Source organism: Gasterosteus aculeatus, chromosome 5, assembly GCF_964276395.1.
Source record: "Gasterosteus aculeatus chromosome 5, fGasAcu3.hap1.1, whole genome shotgun sequence".
Classification (NCBI taxonomy): Eukaryota; Metazoa; Chordata; class Actinopteri; order Perciformes; family Gasterosteidae; genus Gasterosteus; species Gasterosteus aculeatus.
In genome coordinates this window covers 1,968,081-1,986,785 of record NC_135692.1, presented here as the reverse complement: position 1 = coordinate 1,986,785, position 18,705 = coordinate 1,968,081, and the positions used below count along the sequence as shown (strand labels likewise).

The 18,705-nt window shown below is 50.0% G+C and overlaps 2 protein-coding genes across 7 annotated transcripts; one reads left to right on the top strand and one right to left on the bottom strand.

The window, feature by feature from the left end:
- Positions 1-8,961: 8,961 nt before the first annotated feature.
- Positions 8,962-13,278, bottom strand: eme1 (essential meiotic structure-specific endonuclease 1). Of its 6 annotated transcripts, none has more exons than XM_040177182.2 (9): positions 13,147-13,278; positions 12,147-12,863; positions 11,917-12,044; positions 11,721-11,825; positions 11,373-11,494; positions 11,155-11,293; positions 10,697-10,812; positions 10,403-10,592; positions 8,962-9,421 (listed from the first exon to the last, which is right to left on the bottom strand). In XM_040177182.2, the coding sequence occupies exons 2-9, from the start codon at positions 12,835-12,837 to the stop codon at positions 9,248-9,250; spliced, it is 1,665 nt and encodes a 554-aa protein (XP_040033116.2). In that variant the 5' UTR covers positions 12,838-12,863; positions 13,147-13,278; the 3' UTR covers positions 8,962-9,247. The 6 variants fall into 6 exon arrangements, with proteins under 6 accessions (XP_040033116.2, XP_077959120.1, XP_077959118.1 ...); XM_078102994.1 differs by having other exon boundaries at positions 10,466-10,592; XM_078102992.1 differs by having other exon boundaries at positions 13,112-13,212.
- Positions 13,279-13,459: 181 nt separating this feature from the next.
- On the top strand, positions 13,460-15,030 carry mrpl27 (mitochondrial ribosomal protein L27). The gene is made up of 4 exons (XM_040177183.2): positions 13,460-13,521; positions 13,828-13,956; positions 14,249-14,316; positions 14,403-15,030. The coding sequence occupies exons 1-4, from the start codon at positions 13,482-13,484 to the stop codon at positions 14,607-14,609; spliced, it is 444 nt and encodes a 147-aa protein (XP_040033117.1). The 5' UTR covers positions 13,460-13,481; the 3' UTR covers positions 14,610-15,030.
- The last annotated feature ends 3,675 nt before the right edge of the window (positions 15,031-18,705 follow it).

The following is an 18,705-nucleotide window of genomic DNA, read 5'->3' as shown; positions in this document are numbered from 1 at the left end:
AACTACCCAGCTGCTTTTTATTCTTACTTTTTCCCGGTGGGTGTTGGCTGATGGCGAGCGGAGCAGCCAGTCGGAGTGATGAATCTCCCACTTCATCATGTGTAATGGGGGAGACAGGGGGAGTAAACAGGGGCTGAGGTAGAGGTAGCGCTCACAGAGAACAACACCAGGGGCCAAGGTTGAATTCAATACCGTTTATTCAAGTTTATATGAGGCGGAAATGTTGTGTGAAGGTACCGGGCAGGAGTCATTGACTCTTTAGCTGTTGGGTTTCAATCACAGACGGGACTGTGGGAGCGATGCAGTAACTCAACCAAATATGGTTAAAGTGCCACAAACACGGTGATGCTGAGAGTCCTTAAGGGATATTTGGTGCTTGTAACAATGGATCAGATGTTTATTGTGAAAAGCTCTTAGAGAAAGAATCCCAGAGGACAACATCATTCCTCCATCACTCCACCACTCCATCACTCCATCACTCCATCACACCATCACTCCATCACACCATCACTCTATCACTCCATTCCTCCAGCACTCCACCACTCCATCACTCTATCACTCCACCACTCCATCACTCCACCACCCTACCACACCATTCCTCCATCACTCCACCACTCCATCACTCCACCACCCTACCACACCATTCCTCCATCACTCCACCTCTCCATCACTCCATCACCCTACCACACCATCCCTCCATCACTCCACCACTCCATCACTCCATCACCCTACCACACCATCCCTCCATCACTCCACCACTCCATCACTCCACCACCCTACCACACCATTCCTCCATCACTCCACCTCTCCATCACTCCATCACACCATCACTCCACCACTCCATCACACCATCACTCCACCACTCCATCACTCCATCACCCCACCTCTCCATCGCTCCATCACCCCACCACTCCATCACACCATCACCCCATCACTCCACCACCCCATCACTCCACCACCCCATCACTCCATCACCCCACCACTCCATCATTCCACCTCTTCATCACTCCACCACACCATTTCTCCATCACTCCATCACACCATCACTCCACCACTCCATCACTCCATTTCTCCATCACCCTACCACACCATTCCTCCATCACTCCACCTCTCCATCACTCCATCACACCATCACTCCATTCCTCCATCACCCTACCACACCATTCCTCCATCACTCCACCTCTCCATTGCTCCATCACACCATTACTCCATCACTCCACCACTCCATCACACCATCACTCCATTACTCCATGACCCTACCACACCATTCCTCCATCACTCCACCTCTCCATCACTCCATCACACCATCACACCATCACTCCACCACTCCATCACACCATCACTCCACCACTCCATCACTCCATCACCCTACCACACCATTTCTCCATCACTCCACCTCTCCATCACTCCATCACACCATCACTCCATTCCTCCATCACCCTACCACACCATTCCTCCATCACTCCACCTCTCCATCACTTCACCTCTCCATCACTCCACCACTCCATTCCTCCATCACCCTACCACACCATTCCTCCATCACTCCATCACTCCACCACTAAACCTCTCCATCGCTCCATCACCCCACCATTCCATCACTCATCACCCCATCACACCACCACTCAATCACTCCACCTCTCCATCACTCAATCACCCCACCTCTCCATCGCTCCATCACCCCACCACTCCATCACTCATCACCCCACCACTCCATCACACCATCACTCCATCACTCCACCACCCCATCACTCAACCACCACATCACTCCACCACCCCACCACTCCATCACTCATCACCCCACCACTCCATCACACCATCACCCCATCACTCCACCACACCATCACTCCACCACTCCATCACTCCATCACCCTACCACACCATTTCTCCATCACTCCACCTCTCCATCACTCCATCACACCATCACTCCACCACTCCATCACTCCATTTCTCCATCACCCTACCACACCATTCCTCCATCACTCCACCTCTCCATCACTCCATCACACCATCACTCCATCACTCCATTCCTCCATCACCCTACCACACCATTCCTCCATCACTCCACTTCTCCATTGCTCCATCACACCATTACTCCATCACTCCACCACTCCATCACTCCATCACACCATCACACCATCACTCCACCACTCCATCACACCATCACTCCACCACTCCATCACTCCATCACCCTACCACACCATTCCTCCATCACTCCACCACTCCATCACACCACCACTCCATCACTCCATCACCCTACCACACCATTCCTCCACCACTCCATCACTCCATTCCTCCATCACCCTGCCACACCATTCCTCCATCACTCCACCTCTCCATCACACCATCACTCCATCACTCCACCACTAAACCTCTCCATCGCTCCATCACCCCACCATTCCATCACTCATCACCCCATCACACCACCACTCAATCACTCCACCTCTCCATCACTCAATCACCCCACCTCTCCATCGCTCATCACCCCACCACACCATCACTCCATCACCCCACTTCTCCATCACCCCACCTCTCCATCGCTCCATCACCCCACCACTCCATCACTCATCACCCCACCACTCCATCACACCATCACACCATCACACCATCACTTCACCACTTAATCACTCCACCACCCCATCACACCATCATTCCATCACCCCACCACTCCACCACTCCATCCATCCACTGCGCGGCCAGATCTCGAGGGTTTTTAAGCCTCATTTAGCTGGAAAATTCAGTTTATGGTTCATCCATAACAATACCTGGGCAGCTGACGAACATAGATATTGTAGAAGATTCACACAGTATGGAGCCGGATGGTTGTTTTCCCTCAGAGCTCAGGGAGCCAATAAGAGCCTGAGGGTTGAATTTTGGACGTGTTTTTGTTTTGTTGGTGAAATAAAATATGTATCGTCGTTTCACGAGTAATCAAGCTAATCTTAGAAGCATAGAATCATTGTGAGATGACAGGCGATTGGTTTCTAGATTGTAGTGTGGCAGCTTCGGCTGGTGGAAAATATTGTAGGTTGGGCAATCAAATCAATTTCAGCAAACATTAAACATGATTTAATGCACTTTGTACTTTAATGTTCCAAGATGAAAGAAAAGATCCGCTGTTCCAAAAAAAAGTTGGATTGATTTATGATCCCAGGAAACATTGTGAGGGTGAGTTTATGGTCTCAATGTCTGTAAAGTCTTCTTCAATACAGCATGATTTTAATTTAGTAAATGATGCTTTTAGGGTCAAATATAGCACAAAGCTGAGCATCCTTCCCTCAGTCCCTAACTGGTGTGGGTGTTCTTTTTAAGGCTGTCATATTAGACTACATTGGTTTTAGCTTTTCATGCAGAGTACAGCCAACCCAGTCAGTACATATATTAATTTACTTTCCTTAATAACATTACTTAAGGAAGCGGACATATCATTCTCTCATTGGATTTTTAAATGAGTGTCAGTATGAGCTTTTAAAAATCCAGTATAGCTTTCCTTGCGGCTGTGAGTGGCAAATCAGACAAATCATTTAATGCCGCTTCGTTTCAAACATCATCTTTTCGGAGCTTATGAGATAATAGGAACAGGTTATTTTCACATATTCCCATGAAGCCCTACCACGGGCAGTTGTCAACGATCTCCTTATCCCACCATGTGTTTGTACCTCCGTACGTCCTCCCAGCGGGGGTGTGTGTCTGTTTTTTAGTCATCCTCCTCCATGCTCCATCTCTCTGTGGCTCGCTGGGGACAAAGACCAGCGGAAAAGAGGCGATGATGAATGACACAACGCAAACACACACTTCCTCCCTCCATCCTCAGCCACTCTCTCTCTCTCTCTCTCTCGTTGGCCAACTCTCTTCCTCCCCTGTTTTCTTACCCCCCCCCCCACTATCACCCTGTGAGGAAGAAGGAGTTTGTCTTCTTCCTGTGGCGTGCAGCGAATGATGAAGTGTAGCTGCATGAGGACGCGGTCCAAACATCGATGCCTGCCAGCAGCCGGATAGAAAAAAGGCGCCCCCCCCCCCCCGACACTTCATGTCCAAGGAGTGGTGGTGTTTGACTTGAATGGCGCTCTCTGGACGGCACGCTGCTCTGCTGAATGCGAGCCAGGTGATCGGCTGCCACAGAATCACATGGCAGGGATGCAGGCATGTCAATTGCATGTTACATGTTCGGATTGGTTTCGGATCGCGTGTGCGCTTAGGTAGCCACGCTCCTGGCGAGTCAGTGAACTCCCCGGCAGTGTTTTCAACTCCTGTATCAAAGACTATTCCCAATTTGTTTCTGCGGATCAAGCAAGCGCGACGGCTGCCGAGTAGAATGTTAATTTGGGGAGAGAAACGCCCTGCGGAGCGCTGCTGTCGGCTGCCATTAGGCGCCTGGATTCAATACTGAGGCGCTGCAGACGGTGTTGTTCGGATCGAGTGTCGGATCGGGTTTCTGAGGTTGTCCCGCTTCATTCTTCGGCCCAATCCCATTGGCGTTTAAGGGGGGGCTTAAACCTCAAACGTGGTTTGGAGTCTGCGAGGGCTTGAAGTGGTGTAAATACGTCACCATGACAGCACCTAAAAATAAAGAAAACGCCCGCACCTGAGAAGCTCATCTTTAAAGAGCTCCAAAGTTCTGTCTTTGACTCACATGATGTCTGAAGCTCTGGATGAAGAAACAAGCAGCCGAGGGGCCGACAGCAGGCCGGGGAACAATGAGAACCACCTGATGTGCGGGACAGGAAATCAATGAGGATTTTGATGGGTGTAGTTTGTAGCTGCCGGTCGCTGAGGGCAGGCAGGCCGCCTCGTTGCGTTCAGAGGGCAAATTTAAGTTCCACGCCATCCCCAACCCTTCCCCCGAGCATCAGCTCATCTCTGATAAGGCGTTCCAATAGTCCTGGACGTGGAGTTTTATAGCTTTGCTTTACACCCCAGTTGTGACACCTTGAGCCTCAAAGGAGAAGAAAGAATGAAGGACGACGGATTGTGATACAGTTGAAATATTGACACGCAAATATGGACACTGGTTTTTCACCTTCATTTCTCAATGCAAACTTTCAAAATGTTTTTTCATTGTGTGTCTCTGCTTTGGATCGATGGATTTTTCAGTTTGCTGACATTTTCCATGAATCCAAACTTCATGAATGGAGGAGTCGCTTCACTGATCCTCGTACTTAATCCACTCTGCTAGAGAACATTTTGAAATAAGTGTTAATTCAAACCAAATAAAACGCGTGATTTACAATTTTAAACAAAACCTGATAGAGTCTGTTTTATTATGGCACATGTCTTCCAAATAAGGGACATGTTAAAGTTGAAGTAGCTAAACAGAGATATTGTGACCAAAAGGCCATTTCCTGTTTCAGTGCCTCAGTGTACACAGCCTGGTCAAACATGTAAGAAAATAATTCCTGACCTCCTGCTGAGTTAAGAGGTCGGTCTAGTGTGTTAATGGGAGAAGCATGTGATCCAATAAGAGGGGATAAGATCATAAAAAAAAAGTTTGGCAGTAAAAAGTTACCTTTCGTAATAAATATTTAATGCACTGGAATAATTGTCAAAAGGAAATAAAGGGGAGTGAAGGGGAGTAGTTGAGGTTTGGATTAAAGCGGTTCTTTCATAAGGAAGAAGAGATTAAATGTGCACCTCTTGTTAAAATGTCAAGCACGCCGCATGTCAGCCGACAGCGACGTCACAACTGGCACATTGCTCGGGTTGTCAATGGCAACGTACATGCTGCGAAACAATGGACCCGAGCGTTGCCGAGTTGAACGCAGGAAGTTGTCAGGATGAAGGTGGTGCACGTCTTTGCTGTCTAGGGCGCAGTAAATGCACCAATAGTGTGGCACCGCATCGCACTTCATGATCACACATCTTAACGGGCCAGACGGCGGGTTGAAGGACCTGCTTCACTTTAATGCAGGCTGACACTCCCCTCGGATGAGTCTCTCTTCGGGGGGGGGGGCAGCAGCGGGGCCCTGAGATACCCGCCGTCCAACGTGGGGAATAAAGCCCCCGCTGACACGCCCTTCACTTTGAAACCTTATCTCAGCACACCGAGTCCTCCATAACTTATCTCAGCCATTTATCAAACTCGTCTGTGGTTTTCTCGGGACGTATTTATCTCTACCCGTCCGTTAGTTTACACGATACATTTTCTGCTCGCCTGATCATTCATCCAGCCCCCAGAATCCTGACACATGCTGATGTTTTTGCATCTCCCCATCTGGCTCCATTCTGAGCCGCGGACGTGGTGCAAGTGTGCCCTCCGGTGACGGGAGCCCACCATGGCTGTGAGAGGCCTCCTCCCCACAGCTCTGAACGATCGTTACATTAACCTGCACTTTCGGCTCATAGCTGCTCGTGTTTTTGTTTTTTATGTTCCGGGACGTGAAACAGTGTCAGAAAGCTGTTGTGACAGAAAGAACAGACGATAAATTCACGATTCAGCGGCAGCGTGGTGACGCGCGATGACATTTTACACTTTACATCTCCTTCTAATTAAACATCGTCAACGCAGCTGGATTTTACAACGAGGGAAAAGCAAGGAGCTGCAGCAGGAAGCAGAGGCCCTCAGGGGCCCCGAGGGCTCCAGGTTTATGCCAATCAGTTTGCAGTCATTTGCTCAATTGGAAATACATTTGCAAACACTCAGTTGATATTATGTATCATATTACAATGAACACAATCCTACATATTTGTTACCACAAACAATACACAACGTGACAGGCTTCATCTATGTGCTCGAGGTTTTGCAAAAACAAAGACATCTTCAGATGCAAATCCAACAGGAAACGTGAACTATAGAGTCACCAACAGCGTGTCTTGGACTGCGGGAGGAAGTGGTGGTGGTTCTAACCCAGGTCCTTCCTGCTTGCGGCGCCCACGTGTCCCTGGTGTCCCTGGTTTAGCTCCATTGGTTATTAGAATCATTTAAAGGAGGGAACGAGTCCTGGCGTCCATCCATCAGTCTGTGGCGCGATTCCCCCGCCGTGCCAGAGGGGGCAGCGGTGCATCAGGATCCTCACGGGTCTGTCAGTTCTCTCTGTGATGGACTTGAACTTATTTTGATAATGTTCTGCTGACAGCACATGCGATGCAGTCACAACTCTTACTACTTGGTTCTTCGCTGCTCATTGATTCATCCCAAGAAGCTTCTCATTCCCAGTATTTCATGGGGATTAGCAATGATATTTATTTGTCTCTGTGCATTTAAGCATTTGATAGCATTCAGGTTGGACTTTTAGGCCCAGTGAAATAAAAACATCAAATGGGAGAAATAATTCAATTCAATTCATTGTATTTTGTAGAGCCCAAAATCGCAAATTACAAATTTGCCTCAGAGGGTTTTAGTCTGTACACATACGACATCCTCTGTCCCGAAACCCCCCATCGGCACAGGAAAAACTCCCCAAAACATAAAAAAACCCTTCCAAGCGGGAAAAGAAAACAAGCATATATTGTTATTTAAGAGGCTCCTCACAGAAATCATGGCAGTATGAAATAAGTGTTAAAGCAGCATCTTAAACGTGCAGTCGGTGTTGCCGTACATCAATGTCCCGCTTACAGGTTTTTGTGTGCGTCCAACGGAATCCGTGTGCAGTGTGGATGTGCCCGTCTCCGATAACAACAAGGTTGCATGAAGTGTTTTCTCCTTTTTCTGAGATGAAAACCGTTCTTCCTTTTTGAGTTGAGGTCAAACCGAGGAGGTGGAACATCCACCGATGAGACATTTACACACAACGCACTCTTTTTTTGCTCCCCCGCCCACCTCAAAGCGGGCGGGAAATGGAGGGGAGGCCCGACTGCACTAGAGCAAAGCTGCGTATCTCTCACTGTAATTGCCAAGTCCTGTGACCTGATGTCAGGGCGTCTGAGGGAAGCGTGCGCCTCCTCCTACCTGGACTAAAAGCTACCGCATCCTGCCAGGTGACAGCAGCTCGGGGGTCATGATGGCAGAACCAATTATCGACGCTCAGTAGCCGTGCACGGTGGAGTTATGTCCTCTCCAGCCTCACGTGTGGGGGTACGAGGGGTCTTGAAGATGAAAAAAACAGGTGTCTTTTGAACAAATTGCAATGAAAAAAAAAAAGCCTGGTTGAATGGAATCGTTTTCTGTCCAAATTGAATACACACCATTTTCTTTGTATTACGGTTTCAAGCTGTTTTTTATGTTGTTATTTTTATGGCTACGTGGAGCCCGGAGGCCATAAGCTGATAATTGCACACGCTCTTCATATTATGACCTTGTAAAACTGACACGGCTTACGCCTGAGTGATGCCCGACTGCACATTGAGGAGCCACACGGATGCTGTGAGCTCTGCCGTGGTCCCTCTGCTAAACCAGCAACAAGGACAAACGTTTCCTCATCTTACTTTTTGACTGGATGCTCATATTCAACCGCATATAATTAGACACTTGTACATGTCTTATATTGTTATTGACAGTTCCATCATCGACCGCTGACTTCCTGTCGTCCCGGGACTCCTTCGGACTCAGAAAGGGAAACGTACCCTGCAGGCCAGAGAACCCGTAGCGAGCCGTGGTTCCGTGTGCTACTCGGGGCCGTGATGAGGAAAACTGGTCAATGCTCCTTCACTGCATCTCCCAGTGAGCCTTTTCCTGCTGCTCGTCTTTGAAGCCCATTTAACAGCTCGTTACCCGTTTGTCCCTCTCGCGCCACTCATCACTTCTCATCTCTCTTCTCGGTCATGTTCCACTTTTGTTAATGTGCTGGAAACGAGCCGCGGGCATCGCAAAGCGCGGCGGAGCAGATTCAAGGTGGCATTTCACCACTGCACAGCATTAAAACACACACACACACACACGGCCGATGACACAGGAAGCTCAGAGGTCAGCCGCCTAATTCAATTGGACAGCAGTTTAAACGCACAGCGGCCGTGGCGTCGTTGGACAGACTCTCTGCACCGCGCAGGCTCAGTCCCCCCGGCCCCGGCAGAGCGGAAATAAATGCTTCATTTCAGCGTTAAAATAAAGCTGCCAAACAAAACCACAAACACGGCATCACGACCACGAGCTCTGTCATTGAGCATCCAGGGGAACCATCTTGGAATACACTCGTTGCCGTGAAATCCTTTTTCCTGCAACAGGAGTGAGCACATCAGGAAGGCAGAAGAGTGACGCTTTTAATAATTGCCATCTTAATTATCATTTTTTTTAAATGTTTAATATTCATACATACGGAAAAAAAAAAAAAACCTGAGACTCTAATTACATAGTTTAAAACTGCGCCATGGCGTGAGGTCAGACGGAGTCCAGCGTCCGCTGAGGCTCGCGGGAGCTCATGAGCAGGAAGAGGCGCTTGGAGAGCTCGGGGCCCACGCGGCGAGTCGTCGACGTGACGCCCTCTCCTCGGCGGATCACCAGGTCGGACAGCAGGGCGAGACGCTCGCCGTCGCTCTCGCATAGATTGTAGGCCTGCAAGACGACGGGGAAATACTTTGTGAGCACAGAAAGTTACAAAATGTGAACGTTTGCACGTGGATGAGCATTGAAGCAGCTTGCGTGATGCTCATAAAAAGGGAAAAGCAACATTTAATCCACAGACAAAAGAAAGGAATAAACTTCCCCTTTTTTCGTTCTGCGAAATTCTAAATATAATGTGGACTTTTCTCTTCTAAATGAAATTGCAATAACCAATAATAACAACAATAAAAACCTGTACTTCAATCAGCCAAAAGCCATAAACCGAAACTCCACGGTGTGCCGAGGAGGGATTGTAATCATCTGTAAACTCTGTGTTATTCATTTCCTTTGCAAAAAGACCAACATAAGAAATTGGAGCCGCGAGTATCGTAATATATTCACTTTGAGAGTGTTGAGTATTGTTCATCTGTGTTACATCGGCCACAACAGCTTCATGCACTGCTTTGATTGTTTCCGTTTTCACAGCACAGCTCGCTCAGAGCTCAATGTCGGTGCTCAAAACTTTGTGGGCGTGTACCTGGGCGAGCAGCTGGGGGGAGGGGTGGGGGAGCGGTGGGCGTGTACCTGGGCGAGCAGCTGGGGGGAGGGTGGGGGAGCGGTGGGCGTGTACCTGGGCGAGCAGCTGGGGGGAGGGGTGGGGGAGCGGTGGGCGTGTACCTGGGCGAGCAGCTGGGGGGAGGGGTGGGGGAGCGGTGGGCGTGTACCTGGGCGAGCAGCTGGGGGGAGGGGTGGGGGAGCGGTGGGCGTGTACCTGGGCGAGCAGCTGGGGGGAGGGTGGGGGAGCGGTGGGCGTGTACCTGGGCGAGCAGCTGGGGGGAGGGTGGGGGAGCGGTGGGCGTGTACCTGGGCGAGCAGCTGGGGGGAGGGGTGGGCGTGTACCTGGGTGAGCAGCTGGGGGGAGGGGTGGGGGAGCGGTGGGCGTGTACCTGGGCGAGCAGCTAGGGGGAGGGTGGGGGAGCGGTGGGCGTGTACCTGGGCGAGCAGCTGGGGGGAGGGGTACGCTGCCAGGACGGCCCCGGCCATGTCCGGACTGACCCTGTTCAGCTGCTGGATCTGTCTCTTCCACACCTGCAGGAGTCCCTTCCCGGCTTTGTCCGACCGCTGCCCCCCCGCCCACTCGCCGTCCAGGTGGAACGAGAAGCCCGTCTTCTCCCTCTCTCGCCTGCCAACACACACGGAGGAACCAATGGTTTGACCCTGGGCGGGGGGGGTGAAGTGGGGGGGGGGGTGGGTGTTGTAAAGAGGAGGAAGCGTGTGGTCGCTCACTTGAAAGGGGCTTCGGCGACGGCTCTGGTCGTCATGGTGATGTGATGGCAGAAGTCCTTCCAGGTGGGCAGGAAGCGGACGGCGACGCCGGTGTGGAGCTGGAGATGCACCACCGCCTGACGGGGGCGAGAGTCAGCAAGAAGCATCCGTTTGTTTTCAAAGGTGAACTCCTCAAGAAGGATCCACGGGTCACGTGACACTAAATGTCCCCCTAGGGAGCTTTCACTGGACAGGTGTAATGTGGCTAAAGATTCCTTTAGTATGCAAAGGACATTACAGATAAGATGCAAATTGCACTTTATTAGCTCGTTTCAAGGGTTTTTCCCCCACTTTAAAAAGCCTGCACACATTTCCTTCACTCCTTTTCCCTCGGCGAGGCCGAGAACGTCGTCAGTGACCAATAAGTGAATAGGAACCGTTTTGTAGCAAAGCGATGAAGGATGCTTGTGGTTTCCTACCTCCTCCACATCCACCCGCGACACCTCTGGTCGCGTCTCGTCCCCGCCGCTCTTCTTCCTCTTCCTCCCTTTCCCCGCCCCTCGCTCCTCGCCGCCGAGCGCCTGCCGGAGGCGCTTCTGGCTCCGAGACTTCTGGGACCTGCAGACGCACCAGAAACCGACGTTCCTGACCTCCGGCCGCCGACGGGCCGAGTCGAAGGAGCGTCTGTCCGTCCTACCTGAAGTGGTTCTCCAGCTCGACGACGGCCAGGCTGAGGAGCTTACCGACGTGGCGCCTCTGCTGCTGCTGCACCCAGGACGTCAGGGTGGGGCCGGAGCCGCAGAGGCCACGCCCCTCCTCCTGCATGAGACACGCCCACATCACCACCCGCTGCTGTACGCGGACACTAGGACGCCCTTTCACAGTAAGAGCGCCGCATGTAAAAACACATTATTCCGTTCCATCAGGTGGTGCTTTTCGCTCGGTGCGACGAGCAAACGACACTCTGCGTAACGAGACCTTCTGCTTAACGATATGGTCCATAAAGTGACTTGATCATTACTGCAGTCCACCCGCCAGCACCGACCTGAACGTAGCCGTGGACCAGAGTGATGAAGTCGTCAACCGTGATCTGCATCACCACGTGGGCCTCCGGCACGCACGCTGCTGCCCCCCCGCCGCCGCCGCCTGGCTGGAGGCACATATTCAAGCGTCACCCTAAATGCAGCGCAGCACTCTCAGAGTGTGTGTGTGTGTGTGTGTGTGTGTGTGTGTGTGATCACCTGTGCACAGGGGGCCCTCCTCATCCAGCTGACGCTGCGCGGGACGGCTTGTTTCTCGACGGCGCAGCTGCAGCCGAGGGCCTGCAGCGCCGCCAGCAGCGTGCCGCCTCCCTCCAGCTGTAAGAGGGCTGCACACACACACACACACACACACACACACAAATAAATCATCCCACAAACAAAGCCCAGGGAACCGCTTGAACAAAGCAATGTGCAGTTAATGTGCAGACCCGGGTCCACGGCCACCACCATGTGCTTGATGCACTCCTCGGGCCTCAGGGCCTTGGCCGCCGCCGCCAGAGCTTTCCTCTCGGCTTTCTGTCGCTCTTGTTCCTGCCTCAGGGCCTCCTTGCCCCTCTGCTGCCCCTCCCCAGCCTGCCTCCTGCGCTGCGCCTCCTCCCGAGAGGCCTGCACCTCCTCCTCCTCCGTCCGCGTGGAGGGTTTCCTCCTGGCAGGAGAGGCGTCGGGATGCTGCCGTCGCCGGGGGAGATCCGCCCCATCCGGGTCGCCAGATGAGCCGTTGTGACTCACCGCGCTCTCCCCACGGAGGCCGGGCGGGCGCTCTGGCTGCGGATTGCCGTTCTGGCGGAGGAGCTGCGCGCGGACCGGATCGGATGGCGAGCGGCGCTCAGCATCTTCCCCGTTACTGACGGCGGAGGCGGCGCCAGCGGCGCCGCCGATCGCGTCGTCTCGCCTCTGCTGAAGTCTCTGCGCCAAAGGGACGTAAGGATCGTCATCGGAATCGCTGCTGATCGTCATCACGCCAGCGGCCCTCGGGCGAGCGCCCGCCTGGCCCTTCGCCGCAGAGGCCGCGGCGTCCGCATCCGGTCTCCCGCGTCGGCTCTGGGAGGCCCGGTGGAGGAAGTCGAACACAGGCAGCTCCTCATCCAGGTCGCTGGTGGAGTCACTGTAGCTGCCCATGGTCCTTCACGTGCAACTAACAGGTCCTGCGTACGGGATAAGAGAAAGACATTTTACTTTTAAATATATATATATATGCACACTGCTGGTTAAAGCCCACACAGTGTTTCGAAGTTACAGAATAAGGATCACCAGTCACAGATGCCACTGGAAACATTACTGGCTTTGGGTGAGACGATCCCATTTCACAGGACTTTACATGGAAGCCGCTGGCACAAGCCGACGTCACAAAATAAAGACACGTAGCACAGTAATGTGTGTTTATCCTCCTCACAGATGCGGTCTATTTGAGAAGATAAAGGTACTAACTTTAGATCCGGCAGCGTGGAAACTTGGTTTCGCGTAGTTTTGTAAAGGAGCGCTTTTTCCCGGGTGAACGTTACGTGGTGATGTTGCATTCATGTTTATCGGGCAAAACTAAACTTCCGTTCGGCGCCGCCGTCTCTCTTTTAGCCTTCGCTTTCAACGTAAACTCGTTTTCTAAGACCCGTTTTAGTTGTTTGATAAAACCTAAAATTGACGTTTTCCTTGAGGCATCATTAATTAAATTAGTGTTGTGCGACTTGTAAACTAAAGAGGGTTAGCGTTTCTGATAGTCAGGCATTTTTCATGGGGATTTTGAACGCAACGCATCATCGGTCAAGATGGCGGCGCTGGCGTCCTTGATGCTGAAGTCCAGAGCAGGTATCTAAGTTTGTATTCTATACGTTATCACAAGCTTTAAAAGTTGCTCGTGCCGACGCCATAAATACGCGTATTTATTCTCAGCAGCTGCGGGTTTTCTGTAAACATTTTCCAACGTATGAATTCAGTTACATGCTAACATAACGAGGCTAACTAGCAGAGCTAACGTTAGCTCAGCGTAAGTTACATTGGCACTGAATGTCACAGAAACGACTCTGAACGTGCGCATGCAGTTAAGTCCCTGCGGTTGCGTCACTCGCTGCACGTGACACACTCACGTGAACGGGTCGGTGCTGCTGGTCTCAGGTCTGCTGGGACCCGGACAGGCGGCTCTCCTGGACTCCGTGAGGTCTGCGTCCAAGAAGGCCGGCGGCAGCAGCAAGAACCTCGGCGGAAAGAGCCCCGGTCGCAGGCACGGCTTCAAGAAGCAAGACGGTAACAACACGGCTCTTTCAACCGCAAGTATTAGAACTCAGACTGCTTTGTACTAGACGAGTTAATGCACCGGGTGGTTAAAGGCTGGCAATTAAGGACACGATTCTTATAAGATACTAACTATAAATGTGTATATATTTATAAAATGTATTCTTCGGTTTTAGATTGTAATTGTGCCCCTGAATGATGCTCATGTCCAGTTGGTGTTGGTTTGTCAGTGAAGCAGATTGTCCCACAGAAGTTTCTCCTCGAACCCAGCGGCCTTTAACATCCTTGTTCATCTGGTCATAAGGTAATTTTGTCCACGCGGGCAACATCCTTGCTACGCAGCGGCTGATGAGGTTTCACCCCGGAGCTCATGTAAGCAAACCCTTTCTGTGTCACGTCAAACGTGGAGCCGGTGCTGTGAAAATGTCCACTTTATCGTCACTCCTGGTGTCCCGCAGGTGGGCATGGGAACCAACAAGACGCTCTTTGCTCTGGAGGACGGCTACGTCAGGTTCACCAAGGAGGTCTACGTCCCGCCCCCCCGCAGCCTCGAGTCCACCCAGGTCATCACCAAGCTGCCTAAAGGAGCCGTGCTCTACAAGACCTTCGTTAACGTCCTGCCGGTCAAACAGGAGGGGAGGTTTAAACTGGTGGACATGGTCTGAAAGAGACGGACGTTGCTTTCCCCCGGGGACCTTCGATCAATAAGGACTTAACTTTGACACTTTTCCTGATTTGTGGACACGGAGTGAGGAGCGTACTGTCAAGCCAAACGCTGGGAGCAGTGAGGACATCTGCACCCGCTCGGCTTCCTCCCTCGACTTCTACCTACAAAAAGGAGTTAAACTCACTGTTCCATCCATCTTCATTTAAATTACTCAAAAGTATAAAGAGAAACACTTCCAGTGAACATTTGACAGATTTAGTTTTATTGGAGTCAATAATGTGATTTACTGTATCTGATATTATCCCAATCTAGTTCATCATATGAGTGTTTAGCTTTGGGTAAAACTGGGTGGTGCCATTTGATAGTCGCCGTTCACTGGTGCTGTAATACTGAACTATATTAAAGTTTTATATGTAAAAGTCTTTGCTTATATTTGTACTCACTGAGATGTGCTTTTTAGTTATTTGTTGACGTTCTCTTAAAATACAGACAAATCAATAAATCCCCCATAATTTACACTTAATGCATATGGGGGGGGGGCAGAAGACAACATCCTGACCCTCATCGTGTTCCACACGCGATCGACGAACGGCTGAAGACTCCTGTCAGCTCGGTGGGTAGTAACCAGGGTGATGTGGTGTAGTGAGTCGGCTGTCTGGACGTTCCACTGTCCACACAATCCTTCTGAAGCACATTTTGTTTTAGGATGTTCACAGTTTATCCCTGAGGATCAGATGGTGGACTATTGGGGGGCAGTTTGCAGTACCAAATCTGACCTCAAGATGTCGTACAATACTTTATCACTGATGTTGGGCTGGATTCATCAGGATAAAGTCCTCACTCACATGGCTGTTGTGTTTCTTATTGTGGAGAAAGGCACAAGGAGGAAATTGGTACATTTCAGTATGAGACTTCAGGGTTGTGATCACTCAATGACCTCAGTAAGAAAACATTCCATGGTCGACATTCACAAACGTCTTTTGTACGTATTCATGTGAACGGGCTTCCAAAAGGAATGAGGAGCTGTTGGAGGTCAGCGGCCGGTGGAATGCAGGTGGGAGTGGGCTGACTGGTACGCCGGCCATGAATCAGAGGAGTCAGCAGACGTGTCGGAGGGGGCGCCGCTGTCTAATCGGACTGCATACCAAAAGGAAACTGAGCAAGACTCCCATGAAGCGTGAGGGTGAGAGACAACGTTGGGACATTTGCAGCACTGCTCGTTTTTTTTTCCCAAAGAACCAAATGAGTCACGAGAGTTACCGAATAGCCACCGGCTGTTGGGCGACATCAGCAGTTGGTTGTTGCAGGTCGCCTTCAGACGCACAAACAACCGGATGGAGTCCACTTCACCCTCGTGCCTCCTGGCCGTGGTCGGTTTGATCGCTGCCTGTGGTGGCGTCGTGGCCTTGTGCCATCTGGAAAGTATTCACAGCGCTGTCTTTATGTTACACCCGTATACCAAAATAGACTCAACTGTTATATTTTTGCTATAGATACTACACATAACAAAGTGAAAAAGAAACTGGGAAATATTTGCAAATCTATTCAAAATAACTACATTATAACATAAGTATTCACAGCCTCCTGTTTCCACTGATCATCCTGGAGATGTTTCTACATCTTGGCTGGAGTCCACCTGCTGTGTTCAGGTGATTGGACATGAGTTAGAAAGACACACATCTGTCTACATCAGGGCCCGTGGAATTGTCCGTAGACCTCTGAGGCAGAATTGTCTCGAGCCACAGATCTGAAGACGGATACAGAAACATTTCTGCAGCATTGAAGGTCCCAACGAGCACAGCGGCCTCCAGCATCCAGAAATGGAACCGGGGTTTGGAAGCAGCAGGACTCTTCCTAGAGTCACTGTGGAGGGAGGAGAAGCTTCCAGATGGAGAACCGTCTGTGCAGCACTCCACAAATCAGGCCTGCATGGTGGAGGGGGCCGACAGAGGCCACTCCTCGGTACAAAGCACCTGAAGGCACCTCGGACACCAGAAGCAAAACTCTGATTTGACCTGAAAAGGCCAAGCGCCACGTCAGGAGAGCAGCCACAGCTCATCAGCTGGCCAGCAGCGTCCCTACAGTGCAGCATCACGCTGTGGGATGTTCTTCAGCGGGAGGAACTGGGAGACGAGTCAGGATGGAGGGGAAGGCGAATGCAGCAACGTACACAGACATCCTGGAGGGGAACCTGCTCCACCGCGCTCTGGACCTCAGACTGTGGACACAGTTCATCTTCCACGGGGACAACAACGGAGTAGATGTCTGAATGTCCCCGAGTGTCCCAGCCAGAGTCCTGATTTGAACCCAATGGAACATCTCCCGATCCTGATGGTGCTTGAGAGGTTCTGTAAAGAAGAATGGGGGAAATAACGTGTGTCAAGTTGTTGGGGCCTGAAGACTCGAGGCTGCTGCTAAAGTATTGAGCAAAGGCTGTGAAAACGTTTGTACATGTTATATTTTCGTTCTTTGGTTTAAATAAATGAGTCAGTATGGGGTGTTTTGTGTAAACCTTTAAAGTAGAAAAGGATGAATTGAATGGATTTTGGAATTAGGCTGTAACACGATGTGGGGAAAGTGAAGCACTGCGCATGTCAGCTTCATGGAGGATGTGTGTCACTGCCCCCCCCCTTTGTGCTGATGCTGACCCGCAGGTACATCATGGAGTCGGATTTAGTTTGGAAGACGCCTCTAAGTGTCACATCTGTTTGCATGTCTGGATCCTTTGGGCAGAATTCGGACTGCTAATAATTTTAAAACGATATGACATCACGCATTTTAAAACTATTTAGCCACATTCTTGATCTTTTCCGGCCATTTTCAGTCATTTGCACTTCACGTGTATATATAGTATATATATATACACTCTAAAAAATATCACCGTGAATTAACTGTAAGGACGCCAGGAATTTACCGTTATTTTACGGTATAATACCGTAAATGTTTTTTACACAATGTTACCATAAAATGGATTACTGTATGTTACCGTAAACTTGAACAAATTGTACTGTGAATTAACTGCAATTTACTGTCAGTCGACGCTAGTAACTTACTGTTTTATTTACAGTGCCCTACCATAATTTACGGTATGTTGTTGTGTATTGGATTATAGTTTGTTACCATAGGATTACTGTTTTTGTGTTATAAATACCAGAATGTTACTGTTTACTTATAACGTATACTTTTGCATTTAATTCCCCACAAATTAAAGAAAGACAACCAAACTAATTTCGGTCATAGTGGTTAGAGTTTATTAGATGCCTTTAAGACAAAAATGTTCGACATTTGTAACCAAGATAAAAACATAAAATACGTAAAAGTAAAGCAACTGCAATAATACACTATGGAACACTTTCAATTGACCGCAGCAAACGGCTGGCGTCCTTAATCCAGAGCCTAAAACAAACCAAAATAAAATATTTAGAAACACTCTCATTGGAAAATATTAAAATTACAAAGTTGAGGAAGACAACAAGATGTAAGGTAGGAGAATGTTAATCATGAAGACAAATAACACTTACCAACATTACTTGGAGAGACGAGGCAATGAGAAACTCCTCCGATGTTGAACTGTTTGGGTGTTCTGGATGAACTGAGATTACGCGTCTGACGTCACGTTCAGGAGCAGTCGGTCATGATTGACACTGAAATGACTTTCAGGCAATTAACACTTTGAATAATACAAATATTTATCATCTTTACATTCCGGCCACTGAAACGACCGCGAAGGCGGCACATGGGATAGGGAGGGTGTGCTGTGCAGCACAAGGTTGGGGGTTTGACTCCTGGCTGCTCCCTTTGGCAAGTCTCAGTGTCCCTGAGCAAAACCCCTAACCACCTATTATTCCACATAAAATTATGTCAAACCATGGGCGTTTTGGATAAAAGTGACAGCTGCATGTATAGTAATGTCCTGTAAGTCAAAGTCATCATCGTATCTCATGAGATACTACCTCATTATGATGACTTACAGGACCTGTTTTTCAGTGGCTGACATGGGCTTCCATTAACCTACAAAAGATGTAGATGGATTGTGATTCACTGCACTTGTATGTGTATTTCCACCACTTCATAAAATATATGTAACATGCAAC

What these genes read in the sequence shown, in the direction of transcription:
- mrpl27 (XM_040177183.2), top strand. Translation starts at nt 13,482, where the DNA reads ATGGCGGCGCTGGCGTCCTTGATGCTGAAGTCCAGAGCAG. An exon ending in GATGCTGAAGTCCAGAGCAG is followed by an intron (nt 13,522 to 13,827) that starts GTATCTAAGTTT and finishes TGCTGGTCTCAG; the next exon opens with GTCTGCTGGGACCCGGACAG. An exon ending in GGTTTCACCCCGGAGCTCAT is followed by an intron (nt 14,317 to 14,402) that starts GTAAGCAAACCC and finishes GGTGTCCCGCAG; the next exon opens with GTGGGCATGGGAACCAACAA.
- eme1 (XM_040177182.2), bottom strand. Translation starts at nt 12,837, where the DNA reads ATGGGCAGCTACAGTGACTCCACCAGCGACCTGGATGAGGAGCTGCCT. An exon ending in TGGTCCACGGCTACGTTCAG is followed by an intron (nt 11,495 to 11,720) that starts GTCGGTGCTGGC and finishes TGTCTCATGCAG; the next exon opens with GAGGAGGGGCGTGGCCTCTG. An exon ending in CGCGGGTGGATGTGGAGGAG is followed by an intron (nt 10,813 to 11,154) that starts GTAGGAAACCAC and finishes CGCCCCCGTCAG; the next exon opens with GCGGTGGTGCATCTCCAGCT.